The following is a 17,453-nucleotide window of genomic DNA, read 5'->3' as shown; positions in this document are numbered from 1 at the left end:
ACTAATAGCAATGGTATGAACAATTAGTGTAATTAATGAAATTACAGTTAATAATTAACTTATATAATTACATCTCTGCCATTTTAAAATGCTCTAAATGCTCTTTGCATCTTAAAAATTCTGCTGTGTAGCACAGAGGCAACTTCACTGAGGTTTCCATGATGGCTCCCAGTTGCTGTTCCAGTAGCTGGAACAGAGCTGGAGGAAGGCAAGGCTTCGAGAACAGAGGTGTTGCACATGCCCAGGGGACCCCTCTTGTGTAGGTGAAGTGGAGCTCCATGCATGGCTGGAGGGGATCCCTCAAGTGAAGCTCCACTGGGAGAAAACTGCTGTTTATCCCCATGGCTTCCAAGGGCATGAGGATATGATTCAGGGCCAGGCAGTGGAGGCTGGTGATGACAGTTTGATTGCCATTAGGGGAAGAGTGCCCTGCAGATACTTGCTGGAGGACTGCTGTGTATCTGCTGATCCACAAGGGAAAAATAATGTTGTCTAGCAGAAGTGCTAACAAAAGAGTACCAAGAGTCCTGAGGGATCTAAGCAGAGGGCATGACAAGCGTTAAGACAAACAACTTTAAATGCATGGCATTACCCCATTGTTTTCTGTGTATCTGTAAAATCAGCAAACCGCTTCCCGTGCGCATCTTCAGCCCTGCTGAAGGTCCCTATCCATGCTTTCAGAGAGCTGCTGCTCCAGGAGCTCTGTCGCTGAGCACTGGACTTTTCAGCAGGCTCACACTTCCCTTGTCCATTGTCTGTTGTTCGCAGAGATGGTTGTATCAAAGCTGTGGGCCAGGCAGATGTGATTCGCAGGCAGTTTTCAGGAGCAACATTTGAAAGAATAATTGACTGCTCTGGGAAGTGTGTGTTACCAGGTACGTGTATTTGTTCATAATGATGCAGTGCTGAATTGTGGCAAGTGCTTAGAGACAAAGTACTCAAGTGTGTTAACACACGTTCTAAATGTTCCTCCAGCCTTTTTTCCTCTGTATTCAGCAGTGGTTTGATAGTATCTTGTGCTGGGGCAGAGTACCATCACTTCCTCATCAGGAGTGCTGCAAGGAGAAAATAGCACTTCAGATGGTCCTTTTGGGCTTCATGATAGAGCTCTGTCTCCTCTTGTTTCGTTTTAAGATCTGTTCCTCTATGACAGGTCACAATGGCAACATAGCTGGGCTACGTAGTGACTTTTCAGATTCAGCTCTCTTTTCCATACCCTTTCTGCCCATCAGCCGTTCAGCCACAGAGCTCAGTCTCTCCATCCTGCCCATGGCCAGTTGGAAAAAAAAGGGCAGCACAAGATTTTAAGTCACACACTCTGCAACTTCACCTGACGGAAAATAAACCTGGGCAAGTCTATTGCATGTTGAACTTTGCAAGTGCTGTCAGCACACAAGCTGTTAGACCTCTGTTTGGTTTGCAATGGCCTTGGGAATTCAGTAGTGTTACTTTCACAGCTTGTAGATAAAGCTCCTGCTGGAGTAAGTGGACTATTGCTAGAGTAAGCGCTGGCATACTAAGCCTAGCCTAAGCAGTTTGGTTTTTCACAGAATACAGATTTAAAGTCTAGTGAACTCTTTCAAAGTTTGTCATTTATAATTTCTGCCAGAGTTTGAAAATGTCACCAAAACACTGTGAAAAACTCAGAAACTGATGCACTTACCTAGAGACATTTTGCATATCATGTCACACCTAAAAGAACTGAAAGAAAATTAACAGCCTTTGAAGAAAATCCTAGATTTTGGACTGGTTGGATTTTTCTTTTTCTCTGACTAATAGAGACCTTATAGGGGAGCTTCTGCTGTCTGTTTAATTTGCTTGCATGTCCATAACCTTTTCTCTTACACAGTGAAATAAAGTGAGTGTACGTTTACTTTGTTTTCTTTAGGCCTGGTAGATGCACATACACATCCAGTGTGGGCTGGTGATAGGGTTCATGAGTTTGCAATGAAGGTAATGGCATAAAATTACACAGCTGGATTTTTCTTCCTCTTTTTTTGTTTTTTTACACATAAATTTCAGTGAATCCCATTGTTCATTTGTAGAAAAATATATATAATCTAAGGAGGGATGATTTTTGAATCATCAGACTAGTAGTCTGAGAGGGGAGTGTAATTGTAGCCTTTGCAGCCAGCCTTGATTTTTTTGTACTAATTGAAGTAATACAGGAAGTGCCACCTTCTATACCATCTAAATCTTGACTTCTCCCCCCCCGCCTTTTTTCCATATAAATGACTTTTTGAGCTAGAAGTAAGTTTTCCCCTTGGGCTTAGGGGGAAGCAAATCTTCAAAGTAATTCTCTTTATGTCGCTTCTTACATAATTTCTTCACCCAAGTGGAAGGGAGAGAGAAAAGGAGGGGGAGGGAGGAAGAATTAATGGCAATTTCTGGTTTTTGCCTCACTTTTTCTCTTTGCAAAGAGTCCTCGAGGCACTCTGCAGAATCCCTTGGATAGAACATACGCATTTAACAGCTGATTGGATGGGGGTGTTGGGTTTTGTTCTCTTTTGTCCCCCAAGCTGGCAGGTGCATCCTATATGGAGATCCATGAGGCTGGGGGAGGAATACATTTTACTGTAGAACACACTCAGAAGGCCACAGAAGAAGAGCTGTTCAGTACATTCAAACACCGACTCGAACGCATGCGCAGAGCAGGATCCACGCTGGTCGAGTGCAAGAGCGGATATGGCTTAAACTTAGAAACAGAGCTTAAAATGCTGAGGGTGATTGAACGTGCTAAGCAGTCCATGGATATCGGCATTTCCTCAACGTACTGTGGAGCTCATTCTGTGCCAAAGTAATATGACTTGGGTTTTCTTGCTTTTCTTAAATATTACTGCTTTGCATTGAAATTTGGCCATTGTTTTCAGAAACATTTCTTCTTCCCAGCCCTCCTCAAATACGTTATTTGAAACAATAGCCAGTATTTCAGAAGGCTTTGTTAAATTCTAATTTGAAGGAAGACAGGGTAGCATTATTTAATGCCAGCTTAAGTTTAGCATAGAATCCTTGCCTCCAGCAGATGCTCACACTGAACATAACATGGAACGTAACAGGGTTTCCTATAGAGAGAGTTCTTCTGCTTGGGTTTGCTGTTACTCTTAGTCTCTGCCATGAGCTTTTATTTTAATCAGCTAAGAGGAATAAATGCTTTATTTGATCCTTATATACCTCAGTTAAAAAACCTTAATTATGCTTCCATGCAATGGGGAAATGCACACGTCTTACAGGTATGTGATGAGTAGAAGATTGAAGTAAATGTGCTTAACACAACTATTGGCTCAAGTAGAAATACTGTAACAAAACTTTCTCACTTTGACATGTTTTCCCTATGATTGATTGGAAGGACCTTAAAGATCATCTAGTTCCAACCCCCTGCTATGGGCAGGGACACATTCCACTAGACCAGGTTGCTCCAAGCCCCGTCCAGCCTGGCCTTAAACACTGCCAGGGATGGGGCAGCCACAGCTTCTCTGTGGAAACTGTTCCCATGTCTCATCACCCTCATAATGAATAAATTCTTCTAAAGAGCTAATCTATCATCTTTCAGTTTCTGTGGCACTATGATATAGTGCACTAGCAATAGGCAGCACTTACTGAAGTATGCACGAAAAGGTGCAAGCTACTTTATTCTGGACTACCCTAGAGAAAAATAAGGCTGCTCTGTTTAAAGCGATGCTTGCTCCTGTGTATTGCTTTTAAAAATTGTTTCCAGCCTTAGAACTTCCAGACTCGGAGTATCTGCAGTTCTTCAGGAGTTGAATCTAGAAAACTTACAGCAGGGGGACAAAGAAATAACTGATGATCCCTCTAGTTGTCATTTTGAATCAAATTCATGGGTTTAGGAATGTCTGATCCTGTTTTTTTTTTTAATTTTTCATTGACAAGGGTTCACTGAGTCCTTTCCATCTTTAGGTAAATATTTTCAAACTGATTTCCTGAGCAAAAGTCTCTTGCATTAAAACAATGATTGTTTTGCAATTTTGGGTATTATGTTCCCTCAAAAAGTGAAACTAAGACTTGTGTTTCCCTCTGTTTTGTCTTGGCTCCACTCCTAATCTTTCAGTCCAAATTCCTCCAAAGGCTGCTGAGTAAAAGAAGGGAGGAATTTTGGTGTGGTAAAAGCCTGGGCAACCCCAATGACTATTTCAGTGAGAGGTGAACAAAATAAGGGCCATAACCGGGTTCTGCTCTGCTTTATAACTGTACAACCTTGTTTATAAATCCAAGCAGAATCTGGCTTCTTGAATTTACTGCCACTGTAAGACTCTCACGTGTGGCACCTGTATAATGCCAGTCTGTGCCCGAAATGGGGATTGAGATGTCACAGACATTTAGCTGCAGTGTTCCACTTACCTTCAGATCTTAAAATTGCAAAATACTAACTCAACTGCACATTTTGGGATTGTTGGCTCTTTCAAAGGCATTTACTGATCTCTTCTGGGTTATATCTGTGTAATAGGGTATTTGTAAACAGATCTGACTTTGGCAAATTGAACCTTGGGAGGCCCCTCTGATTTAGGAGCAGTACCTAGGTATCACTCTGAATAATGCAAAAGGATGAGAGGTAAATTTAAAACAATGATTTGTGCTGCACATCCCCTTTGAGCTTTGATCCTTGCATAAACATAATGCATGAATACCATTTAATGTATTTAAATAATTACTGACATATTTTAAATAGTTGTGGTTTAGGATACAGTATAAGGAGGTCAGAAGATAGGAAAGCAGACTTTGTTTTAAAATATCCATGTCTTGCCACCAAGGTAGCCACCTTATAAAAAATGTATAGTAATACATTTTAATGTTCTTTGACTGGAAAGTAATTCCTATTTGAGAATATGTAAATTACAGTAGTTTTAGATTTTTAATCTGAGGGGGTTTTGAGTGATTTGTATTTGCATCATTTTCTAAACGGTCTAGTAATTGCATGTATGATTTGAGTGTTTGCCAGACTTCAAGGATGTTATTCTTATGGCTCCCTAACATTTTCCTTTCACTAGAGGGAAAACTGCTGCTGAAGCCACAGATGACATTATCAATAACCATCTCCCTAAACTGAAAGAACTCAAACTAACTGGTGAAATACATGTTAACAATATAGATGTGTTCTGTGAGAAGGGAGTCTTTGATCTGGAGTCTACTAGAAGAATTCTTCAAGCTGGAAAAGATATAGGGTTACAGATTAACTTCCATGGTGATGAACTCCACCCGATGAAATCTGCTGAGGTATGTCTTTGTTAACATTCAGTGAAGCCATTTCTGCTCTTGCAAGAGCTGAATCTTTGGAAGAATTACAATTTTCAAAATGGGGGTTTTCTTTTCTAAGGCTTTATAAAATAGGCCATTCATAGACATCTACTATCAGACGACAGAAAGTGCAGCCCTTGTGTGGCTTTGGAGTTAAGGACATTGGAGGAAGCCTTGACCTCTGTGACTGACATGCTCTGCCTAATCAAACATTGACTTTGCTTATCTTCCTCAGGGGGTACAGACTGGGAAGGTGGATATCTGTGAACCCAACAGCAACTTGAAAAATCTTTTTTCCTTAAATGCTCTGTTAGCAGCACCAAGTCGGATGTGCAGTGATGCACTCAGAGAGAAAGTTTAGTCAGGAACAGGCTCCTAAATATATTGACATAGAAAGTCACTCTGAGACCATGTTTCACCATTATTTAAATATTGCTTCCTTCCAGTGGGGTCTGCTCAAGTTATTCTCTGCTTTATTAAAAAACAAAACAAAAAAAAACAAAACCAAGAAATCTTGATTGATCATAAAAGCCTTTTTGGTGCTTCACTGTTGAAGGCAGCAGTCGCACTACTAGTTCTGCAGCCAGTGTCAGTTTTGTCAACTGTTTTCTGCTGGTTACTTTGTGAACAGGAGTTGATAAAGAATTTATCCATAGCTGTCCCATAGTTTGCCTGTTAGGTGGCTGAAAACACCACTGAAGGTAAGTTTCCGCTAAATGGATGGTTAATACCTTTTTGTGGACAACTTCTGCAGTAAATTAACAAATATTTTGTCTCCGTATTCCATTTGTTCTTTCAAGCATTCTTTATGATTTTTTGTTTAGTAAATTTTACATTAGTAGTGAGTTGTCTCCTCCAGTCAATTGCAAACAACATTGTTTTACTGAATTACTTGAGAATTAATTGCTTAGCTTGGAGCTGAACTTGGAGCCCGGGCTATCAGCCACTTGGAAGAAGTCAGTGATGAAGGTATCAGGGCGATGGCAAGAGCTAAGTGCGCTGCTGTCCTTTTACCAACAACTGCCTACATGCTACGGTAAGGCCACTAGTTTGGTGGAAGACTTTCGTAACAGCAAAACTGTTTGGTTTTAGGGTCTTTTAATGTAAAAACATAAGCTTGTATCTATGCCTCAAGGATCAGACTTGATCAGCGAAGACAATCACAAATACAAAGAGCTGCATGAGCCTACTTAGGTCTTGTTTCTGGTGGAAATTCTTAATAATAAGGTGATATCCTACTTTTGAGAAGCGTAACAGGAGATTTGGAGTGATTCAGTCAACAACAGCTTATGACAGGGTGAGGTAATAATCAGGTATTCAAGAAGAAAACTGGACTGGTTTTCTTTCATCCATTTAGACTTTGAAAACTGAGTTGGCTACTTTTCAGGCAAATTTTATCTGCAGTATATATATTTGCTCTCTTGCAAATGGTTTTGCTGGGAAATGAATCCATCAGTTATCAAAAGAACTGAAAGATTGTGGGTAGCATTTAAAGACATCATCTGATTTTTCCCAGGTAATACTGAGCAGAATCTCCTTAAGAACACTGTTTTCCTATGCTGATATTACAGATAAGCACAGGTGGATCACCTTCTTACCCCTAATGGCCAAAATAAGCCAACTAGATGATGAGGACCATGACCCAATAATACCTTCCCTCCTGTGAAGAGACCTGGTTTTGGTTTATTTTCAACAGCCTGCTTTGCGAGTGCCATTGCCACCTGTGCTCATGCCTGTAACCATGCTTGTGTTTGTATTTGTGGCTACCTGTTTGTGCCCTGCACCAGTGCTTTTGAACCACTGGCTGATCGCAGCTACATGCACTGCCAGAAGACAGATCCCAGGGAGGACGTGTGGTCCTGCAAACTGATCCCAGACAGGGAGATAAAGGAGACAACAGAGATGCAGCCATCTGTGGAAAGGGCTGCGGCTATAACTCACAGGTTACTCCAGAGACTCCATGCAGTGGAAAGTTTATAACCTCAGGATCAGACTAAGATTGGGATAACAACAAGCCATAGGAAATGAGGCCTCATTTGTTGCAGCGTACAGCGCACTGTTTACTGAACACAAGACTCCCAGTCTAATACACTCTAAAAATGAAGAAGCCATGAACGAGATACTCGTTAGGTAGTACTAGAGGTCTGAAAGCTGTGCAGTGTATGAGAAGTTGCTGTGAGGTTATATACATCCTTTGCTGGCCTCCTTCAGCTCAGTACGCGTTATGAGAGCTCAGACCTCGGCAGGTCCTGCCCCTACACTGTTCCCTGGTCTGAAAAGCAGTAGAGGCCAGGGCTCCTTCACCGGCTGGCCAGAGCTGGGCGGAAGAGCACAGCGAGAGAGTTGTTTAGTGGTAAGCACACTCTCATTTTGTCCCTTGCTAACTGTTGCCTGCAGTGCTCCTAAGGAGCCTGGCAGCAGAGCACAGCAGGGCATGCAGAGCCTGGAAGGACGCAGGGCACGGCACTTCAGAGAAATCCTTTTAAACACAGTTAAGTCTCAGAGCATCATGTTATCACAAATCTGCTAAGAGGCTTCTGTAGGGAGAGGATTGTCTTATACCCAATGTAAGTACTTCATCAAGACCTGGTTTATTGTTCTTTTCTCTTAACTGCAGTGCTCTTAATACTACTTTCTGAGCAGCAGTCACTCTGATGTTTCATTTGTATTGTTACACTGCTTTATTTCTGGACATGGTGTTTGGCGTTATTGGCTTTACAGCAACTATGGCTAAAGCTTCTTAGTGTATTTCCTAGTGCCCAGCCTTGCAAACACCTTTCCAGATTAATCCAATGGCTGAAGAGTTCTGAAATGGCTATTCTAGATATTGAAATAATTGAAGACACCTTTCATATTAACAGTGCTAAGTGAGAAAATCCTCTAATACATACAAATTTAAGTTCACAGCCCCAACTTAACATTTCAGATTGCCAACAGGCTTGGGAAGGGGCTACTGCATTGCTTGTGGCAAGTATTTGGGAGCCTGTCTTTGAAGCTGAAAGGACTAGAAATCACTTCTTTGAGAAATGAAGATTTTCACATAGTAAATCCTGAAGTGGCTGAGTCTGGATAAATACCAGAATTTCAGTGGCCTGGAGCTTAATGGCTGATACTGGCTGCTCCCACATGGTACTTCAAAAGCAAGGGATCACACTTCCCACTCTTTCTGTCCATAGGGTGATAGGTAGAGAGCCAAGAGGTGAATCTGGGCTTTCATCTCCAAAAGGATTAGTGTAACTGAAGGCATGAATGTAGCCAAACCAACTGATGGCTTTTGCTTTTGTAAATCATCACATAATAACAAAGTGAATTGTACTGACAAGTGTCTTTTTCCCAATAGACTGAAGCAACCTCAAGCTAGAAAAATGTTAGAAGAGGGAGTTATAGTTGCTCTTGGCAGTGACTTTAATCCTAATGCATACTGTTTTTCAATGGTAAGCTATTTTTCATACTTAAGACACCACAAAATTATGCAATCTCTTACTAGGACAACTTGTGTATAGATGAATTTATGTCTTGCATGCTTAAGACAGTCTTTGTATCTGCAAAGAGAGCTGTATCCCCCCCTTAGACAACTGCTCATGCTTATTGATGTGTGTTGGTAGTTTTTGACAGCAATTCTTGAAACCAGAAGGGGTTCTATTCTTCATATGCACTGAGAGGCTTATCAAAAAGGCTCTCAAAGTTCCTGATTTTAGAATTCTCATTTTGGAGCTGGCAAGGCTTATGTTACACAGGACAACTCCTTCTGTTGCACAAGGAGGGAGGAGTGCTTAGGGATTTGAGGCATGAACAGCTTTATTTGTGTTACTCATAACTCCCATTTTCCACTTAACTTGTCTACTAGCCTGTGGTGATGCATCTGGCCTGTGTAAACATGAAGATGTCAATGAATGAAGCACTGGCAGCTGCCACCATTAATGCAGCTTATTCTCTGGGAAAATCGGATACGCATGGCTCCATAGAGACGGGCAAGCAGGGGGATCTTGTGATCATAAATTCATCAAGGTTTGTTCTTCTGTTGCCATCTGAAATGTGATTTAACATAAGGAACTGGTTTTCACCATGTTTGGATAGCGGAGATGTCAGTGAACTCCTCCTGCTTTAGAAGTTACTTTCGTCTGAAAAAAGGAATACCACTAGCATTTTAGACCCACTTTCACTCTCCTTAATCACTCCAGTGGAAAATAAAGCCTAGGACTTTTGGCACTAATATTACAAATAATCCACACCTGATTACAACTTATCTAAAAGTAATACCTGTTTATATCATGGAAAGAATTTATATTGATTCTGAATCATAAAATGAATCATAGAATGGTTTGGGTTGGAAGGGCCCTTAAAGCTCATCTAGTTTCAATCCCCCTGCCATGGGCAGGGACACCTTCCACTAGACCAGGTTGGTCAAACCCCGTCCAACCTGGCCTTGAACACTGCCAGGGATGGGGCAGCCACAGCTTCACTGGGCAACCTGTGCCAGTGTCTCACCACTCTCACAGCCAAGAATTTCTTCCTAATATCTAATCTAGATCTACCCTCTTTCAGTTTAAAGCCATTACCCATTGTCATATCACTGCAGTGGTAGTGATGATCACTATCATTTGTACATGAACTCACTGTACTCATGCAAAAAGAAGTCAACATGTAGACATGGAATAGTGTTTTCCCATGGTTCAAGCAAATCTTTTATAGTTGCCAGGTGTACTAGGTATGTGACCTGTTTTATACAAGTCTGGATATTCTCATACATCTTGTCTTTTTAGGTGGGAGCACTTGATTTACCAGTTTGGGGGACATGAAGCATTGATCATCTACGTTATAGTTAAAGGAAAAGTCATCTATCAAAATGAGAGGTGTGAGAGCAGTTACTGAGAGATGATAATTTAGGAATGATGATAATCAGGATGATGATAATTTAGGAAGTTACTATAAGCAAATTAGCATAGAGTATTTCAAAGCAACAGACAGATAAGGTTTGTATGTGCCAGTAAATTGTTTGTCTGCTCACCTTACCAGCCCTCTTGTGGAAATAAACTTTACCAAGCATTACCCATTTGGAGCATGTTCATGTCTGTTGTCCTTCTCTCCACCACATGAAAATAATTCCTGATTGTATCCTTCTGAAATAAGAGTTTCCAAAAATGGCTTCTTATACAATTAATCTATAGAATCTATTAATCTATAAACTTACTGTATTTTAAAATAACCCAAACAAACCACCAATGAATGAAGAAGATTGGATCCAGGTAAGATTTATTGGGAAGAGTGACCTGTGACAGAGGGCCAGCAGCTCAGATATGGACATTTGGAACTACCCTTGGCAATGCTGGGAGGCCACATCATCCCGAGGCAGTGTTCACAGCTTCTGGGTCTGCTCAGTCTCAAACTGAGCAGACACCAGGAACCAGAGTTGTGCCGGGAAGCCCAGTATCTGACTTCTCCAAAATACCTATCTCCTGGTTTCTGTAGCCTTGAAACAGTGGGAGCCAGCAGCTGGGAGCCCAGCAAGGTGCTGTTCATCAGCTGATCTGCAACAACTTCCTCTGCTGAGGATCAATCAGCTCCTCTGGGGCTGTAGGGGCACAAGGAGGAGAGGAAAATGCAGGCACACTACTCAGTGCGCTGCTGGAAGTTGGAGTGCACTATAAGTTAGAGGTTGAATCAGGCCTACTTTTGGAAATAAGTGATGCCAAGACTTCACTCTTAGAGGCAGTTAGCCCAATGAGGTCTGATGAGTGCAGCCAAACTTCCAAAATCTCAGTTACCTTGGAATGTAAAAAGTCACATGCAGTGTCATACTGATGTTCCAAAAAAAAATGATTTAATTTATTCTAACCAGAATCTGAAATAACACAAAACATATTTGAACACACGTCAAGTTTGAACGTGCTTCTGATGTGGAGTATGAGTATGACAACGCCTGCTCAGAGCAATGTCAGAAGTTAAGATCCTGGGGTTTTTAAAGCTCTCCTTTTTCCTTTCAGCTGTTATTTTTATTCTTTTTTCTGGGGCTTCTACCATCATTTGGAATTGAGACATGTTGAAAAAAGGATGATATAGCTCTGGAGAGTTCAAGCTGCTGCGGTGTTTAAGTAGATGGTCTGGGGTGGGGGGGGTCTCTGAACACACACTGGCTCGGGCTTTTCTTCAGCTTTTCAAATGGTAGCTTCAGAAACAAAAAGGCTTCACTTTCTGAAAGTGAAGCCATGAAACTACACCTGACAAGCACTAAGAACTCAACATTGAAAAGAATTATAAATACAATCAGATGACATAACCTGTGGCACAGAGCAGAGTGGTTTAGTGAACCAGACCCCTGAGGAAGGCCAACATTCTCATTCTGATCAACAGGTAATTGAAAGCTGTCACAAATGCATATGAGCTTTATCATGACCTCCTGATCTCCCTGAGCTTTGGGCACATCTGTTAGCATCCAAAATATGTAAGCCCCCAGAGAGTATCTTTGTTCATGCTTTGAGCCAGGCTAGCCAACTAATCAGTTTTAAAACAGTTTAATGGCCTTACTGCCACTTTAGGGACCTCCCTGCCACTGGATGTGTTTTCCCACAAGCAGATGTTGCACCAGATGTGGGTGTGGACCTTACAGAGCTTGGAAGAACATCTGAAGTGTATGAACGCATGGTCTGTTCTGCCCAAGACAGCCTTCATCAATAACACCCAAGCAGGCAGCTGGGGAAGCTGTCAGGGTATGAGCACGTGGCTGGAGCGGTGCCTCTCAGCTTTGCACAGGCACAGTGTGAAGCTGAGGCCACCGTGCTGCAGCACGTGCTGGTGGTCCCATAGTCCCAGCCAGCCAAAAGTGGTGTGAGTGGAACCAATGCCTAGCACCTCCTCTCTGAAGTGCCTGAGGCATTCAGGGGCCCAAGATTGCATAAGGAAAACCTCAAATATTCTTTTGCTGGACAGGAATAGGCATTCATGGCCTGAAACTAGCGACATGAGGGGATTCTGCTCTCACAGGAACCTCAAACCATGTGCTTGCCTGACCAGCCCAGCCAAATCTAGTAGCCATTTGGGAGTACGCTCCAGGACTGTAATTAGTGGCAGCTTTGCAGTTAGGCTATGTGGTTATACTTCAGTGATGCAGCTGGCTTCAGTGTTCCCTCACCTCCGGCGGTATGGTCCTGCCATGGCACCGTTACCACCACACCATGCAGCTGCCAGGGAAGGCACAGCCCACTGAACTGCAGGAAGATGTTTGTTTGTTTTGCTTTTAACAAGGCTCACTTCAGCAGTGACCTTCACTGTGCTGGCTCCCACAGTGGCTGGGAGTGGGACATGGAAACTTCTGATGGCTTTGCTGCTGAAGGAACCACATGGTTTAGCCATAACATGAGGCTGAAGGCAAATGTTGGCCCTACGAGCTCTAAGCCTGGCTGTTCATTCTCACACTTGATTTTAATTAATACCTCATTTTACACAGAATGGAACAGCTTCAGGTGGAGATTTGGATATGCCTGCTACAGAGCCTCCAGATGAAAGGGTAGAGACTGAATTGGCATTTGAGGGAGAGGCAGAGGCCAGAGATGTTGCAAACGAGATGCAGAAGGAAGGAGTTGAACTGAAGTTCTCGTACCATGGGTAGATACCCCAGTTGCCAGGTCTTATGGCCAGGTTGCCAACAGGCACAGGTCCTCTTCTCAGGGCACATGTAACGCTGCAGTTCTCAGACACTCAAGGGCAGGCCCATACTAGTACTTTTTGCTGCCCCTTGCAGCACAGCTGACAGCCTGAGATTTCCAGCTCATGCTGAACCCCTCTAGCCATGAGTATCAGGTCAGTAGTGGCAAGGCTGGTGTTTGTTAACCGGTCTTCACACGTCATCACTGCACCATGACGTGAAGTCCAAGTCCTGACTCTTCTGTTGCAAAATAGAGGTCAGTATTGTAACATAGAGCAGTCTGTGACACAAGCCCCTCTGTGGGGATGGGGCCCTTGGATAGCTGGTGAACCATGGGAGGGTAGATGTGCTATTGCTTCAGCACTGGTTCAGATCCACAACTCCTACATCTCCTCCTCCCCCTCTGCTTTCTTGGCCCCTGTTCCACCTCTCCTATTTCCAGATTAAGCTTTTGCTTTACGTTTTCATCATCACACATGACAGGAAAAATAGATTGCTGCAGTTGTATGTGAAACCTCAGTTTATTTATTGCAGGCGTGAGACCATAGTTCTTGGAAAGCTGCATCAAGTGTAGTCCATCACCAGAATACAACATCTTTGTTCTGGAGCAATAATCTCCAAAGTGCATTTTCATGCACACATCTCTTCTGATTTACGAAGCACCTGCTCTAAAAATGCTCCTGTTATACAAGAACCTGTACCTCACACATGATCTGCAAAAGAGAGGAGAATTAAGTGTAAAGATAATTTTGCTTGAGGCAGAATGAAAGGGACCACAGCAGTTAGTCAAAGGAAAAAAATAAAGGTGAGAATATCGAACCTAGGCTGGTTGGTATCATTGACGCAGAGGAGGGGAAAACAAGAGAAGAGCTGACAAAACAAGTACAGGAGGCCCTGTACAAAACATCCACTGATTTCCGCAGGAGTCAGAATGCTTTGTGTTAGAAGCTCAGGAAATTCAGTCAAAACCACAGTATCGTGACAGGCTGTCTTTCACATGTGAGGAAACTAGTGAGCTATTTCTCCAGTATCTGTATGTGCTCCTGAGCTAGACAGGTCCTTTGGTTCACCTGGAGAAACCACATTGAGTTCAAGTAGAACAGCCACCCTTGGGCAAGGTCTTGGAAAGGATCTGCTCTCTTAAAGTTCATCCTGATGACTGTGGTCATGACAAATACCCATATGATCCAGCGATCCCAGGGAGAAAGCTGTTGGTGAAATGGGTCTCGATTCAGGGATGTGTTCCCTCCTGTACTTTTCAATGTAAGGTTTAGCCACTTCCCACACCTGCAAAACAAGAAAGTGAAACAGCAGTCAAAGGCAAAACAAAAGGTCAGGTGAGACATCAATGCACAAGTTCAGGAAACCCTGTTAGAAAAGTTATTGGGATGGATGAGAATTACAGGCCTATGTAGATATGCTGTATGTGATCAGCAGAACCAGAGAAGCAGCCAGAGTGAGGTTTAGGGAAGAGCATATGGATGGAGTTGACAGGAAAAGATACAGCCCCGGGGGGAACAAGATGAAAGGATTAAAGGTGAAAACATTGTGTCTTGTCTTGCTACCAGGTTGATGCTCTGTGTGCAATAGGTGGGAGAGGATCACTATCACTTGCTACAGAACTACTTGGTCATGAAGAGGATGGGTAAGCAAAACAGCAGCTGACATAGGCAAATTAAAAGAGGAGGGATGGTGGCTGGGCTTTAAGGCAGAAAAGCAAAATGTTCTACAGCCTCTTGGGTCTTTTTTTCTCTAAGGGCTGCAGGAAGAGAAGAGAAGGAGGAAAGGAAGGGAAAGGAAAGGAAAGGAAAGGAAAGGAAAGGAAAGGAAAGGAAAGGAAAGGAAAGGAAAGGAAAGGAAAGGAAAGGAAAGGAAAGGAAAGGAAAGGAAAGGAAAGGAAAGGAAAGGAAAGGAAAGGAAAGGAAAGGAAAGGAAAGGAAAGGAAAGGAAAGGAAAGGAAAGGAAAGGAAAGGAAAGGAAAGGAAAGGAAAGGAAAGGAAAGGAAAGGAAAGGAAAGGAAAGGAAAGGAAAGGAAAGGAAAGGAAAGGAAAGGAAAGGAAAGGAAAGGAAAGGAAAGGAAAGGAAAGGAAAGGAAAAAGAAAAGAAAAAAAAAAAGAAAAGAGCGGGGGTTTCTTCTCCCATTTGCTTACTTTCTTTAATTCTTCTGTTATATTTTACAAACAAATAAAATAGATGCATCCCATAGCTATACAGACACTTGGCCCAGGTTAACACATTTCACCATGGCTATTCCTTCATCCATGTCCCCTTATTGCCCCAGACCATGCCCAAGGGCCTCAAAGCTGGGGAACCCTCACTGCCCCAGGAATGAGGATCACCATCTGGAGAGGCTGCTGATTTCTGTGGACATTTGTGGGGTTATAGGACCCTGCCCTTAAGTAATTCAAAGTTGGACTTATGCCTGGACCCTGCCTGACTTAATAATGTAATCTGTTTAGTACACAGGGCAAGTTTAGGAATCTAAACTAAATCTAAATCTATCCCACTAAAAACTAAGGAAAACCAAACACCAGAAATCTGGTGGGTTTGCCCCAGGCAGAGTCCTGCTTTTAGTGAGCCCATCCAGTGACTGTATAGAGGGTTATTTCCAAAGCAGAGATGCAGTGTGCTCCTCAGGACGGTTCTACCACTCGTGCCAAAAGTCACACTTGCCTGCTGCTCCACAAGCAGCCTGTGAGCTGCTTCGATGTCTGGGGCCATGAAGCGATCCTTCATCCAAGGCCTGCAACAAGACACATTATGAACATTGGCCAAACATTAACCACCACTGGTGGCAGCTGGGGAGGTGTTTATCTGATCTTACCTCACAACGGAGCGCACAAGGTCGTAGACCTTCTCCAATGGGGTTGTTGTTCTCAGAGGGCGTAGGAATTCAATGCCCTGGCAGGCTGCGAGCAGCTCAATAGCCAGAACTAGGAAATCAGGACAGTGAAAGGGGTATTTGGCAGGACTAGCTCAAGGCGAGGTTTCCCCTCACAAAGCTATCCCTGGCATTTATTCTGGATCATATGACGTGGTTTCAGGCAATGCGAACACACCAGTGGATCCACACACCCTAGAGAGGTGGCCCAGCAGCAGGATTGTGTTATGAATGGTGCTGGGAGCAGTATCCAGCATTTTAGCAAGCAGATTTTGGGTGCTCTGCAGTTCAGTGTGCCAGGAACTCCTGGTCACTAGAGTCTTAAATCCATAGGAATCTCTTCCAGGCTATCTTGAATACTCAAATTAATGACCATCATAAATCAGAAAATCTCTTTAGGACTGAGAAGAAAGGGGCCTGAGCTGTAGAAGAAAGTTCTGCCTAGGAGGCTTGCAAGAGCCCACATGGAAGCACCAGTAAAATTAGAGAACTGGAAGAGAGTCTTCTGTCTGGAGAAGTTTGCACCTTATCTAGCCACCTCACACATATCATTCATTATTGGCATTAGTTCCTCACTTTCACAAGCCAACTCACCCATGGATCTGAGTGAACCAACTGGATCTAGGACAACCTGTTTCTCAGCACACTGTTGAAACACAGTTTCTCAAACTTTTCTCTGCACACAAAAAATAGTTTCTAAAGAACTAAGTCTTCAGAGCACTCAGCTTTAAAAACTTAAGTAGGTGAGTTCAGTATTTGTGTGCCATGTATTACTCTGCTCTTCCACTACCAGCTGACATGTCTATGTAGGCACATCATCTGCCAAATAAATAAATAAACAACCAACCAAAAGAGCAATCTGTCCTTGTAAGCATGAGAGGAAAGTTTTGCTAAGTGTCCTGCAGTAAGCACTTTTGTTTCACAAGAAATACCTAGCACTAGATTTACTTGATTTCTATTAGAAATATCAAAATGCTTGTTTTTACCAGCATGTACTTAATACTTTTGAGATAGTTCTTTCAGGTGCATTAACTCCTTTTTTTCTTAAAATATATCTAAAAAGAACAGCACCAATATCTTCATGTAGTTACACATATAAAGTCTGTCTGGAAATCAGCATTTTAGTTTTACCTTGTTCCACATGTTCAATAACTCTCAAGGCTTTTCTTGCAGCCCATCCTCCCATGGACACATGATCCTCTGTAGCAGCACTGGTTGAGAGAGAATCGACAGAAGAGGGGTGGCACAAGGCTTTGTTCTCAGAAACTGCAAGAAAACAGTGCAATGAATGTAGGACAGAATGGGCACGAGACAGCAGAAGCGATGGCCAAACTGGAGCAAAGACCCTGTCCACCACCTCAGGTCCAACTATTGCTCCTCTTTTGAGAATGGATCAGTGTTTTACCTGGACTAATTTGTAACAAACATCTTGAAAATTACCACTGCCTCTGAAAACAGTAACCAGTATCAGTCTTGAGATGCAAATATTAACCAAATATAGAAGGACTGCTCACTCCTCTCCCACCTCCAGGGTTGGGTTGCTCTGACTCAAAGGCCTGATGGAAACTGAAGAAAAAGAGCGGACATCATGACTGAAATACAAGCCTGACTTGCCTGTGTCGTGGTTTAAGCCCAGCCGGCAACTTGGAACCATGCAGCCGCTCGCTCATTCCCCCCGCT

At 42.8% G+C, this 17,453-nt stretch overlaps 2 protein-coding genes across 2 annotated transcripts in view; one reads left to right on the top strand and one right to left on the bottom strand.

Annotated features, from left to right (window-relative positions):
- Window positions 1-768: 768 nt before the first annotated feature.
- Window positions 769-10,122, top strand: AMDHD1 (amidohydrolase domain containing 1; the record flags this gene model as incomplete). Its single annotated transcript, XM_010010642.1, has 8 exons — window positions 769-875; window positions 1,889-1,953; window positions 2,520-2,797; window positions 5,004-5,229; window positions 6,162-6,286; window positions 8,591-8,684; window positions 9,098-9,258; window positions 10,014-10,122. Coding segments are annotated over 8 exons (1,165 nt in total), but the record flags the coding sequence as incomplete, so codon positions are not given.
- A 3,910-nt stretch (window positions 10,123-14,032) lies between these two features.
- Window positions 14,033-17,453, bottom strand: part of HAL (histidine ammonia-lyase) — a 14,661-nt gene continuing 11,240 nt past the window's right edge. The window contains exons 17-20 of the mRNA XM_010010639.1: window positions 16,905-17,039; window positions 15,717-15,825; window positions 15,566-15,635; window positions 14,033-14,179 (exon numbers count right to left, since the gene is read on the bottom strand). Of these exons, the coding sequence (XP_010008941.1) occupies window positions 14,033-14,179; window positions 15,566-15,635; window positions 15,717-15,825; window positions 16,905-17,039 (461 nt within the window). The remainder of the gene's footprint in view (window positions 14,180-15,565; window positions 15,636-15,716; window positions 15,826-16,904; window positions 17,040-17,453) is intronic.

Source organism: Nestor notabilis, unplaced genomic scaffold (assembly GCF_000696875.1).
Source record: "Nestor notabilis isolate BGI_N333 unplaced genomic scaffold, ASM69687v1 scaffold30592, whole genome shotgun sequence".
Classification (NCBI taxonomy): Eukaryota; Metazoa; Chordata; class Aves; order Psittaciformes; family Psittacidae; genus Nestor; species Nestor notabilis.
The sequence above is the reverse complement of the archived record's forward strand: the minus strand, read 5'-3'. Positions and strand labels throughout refer to the sequence as shown.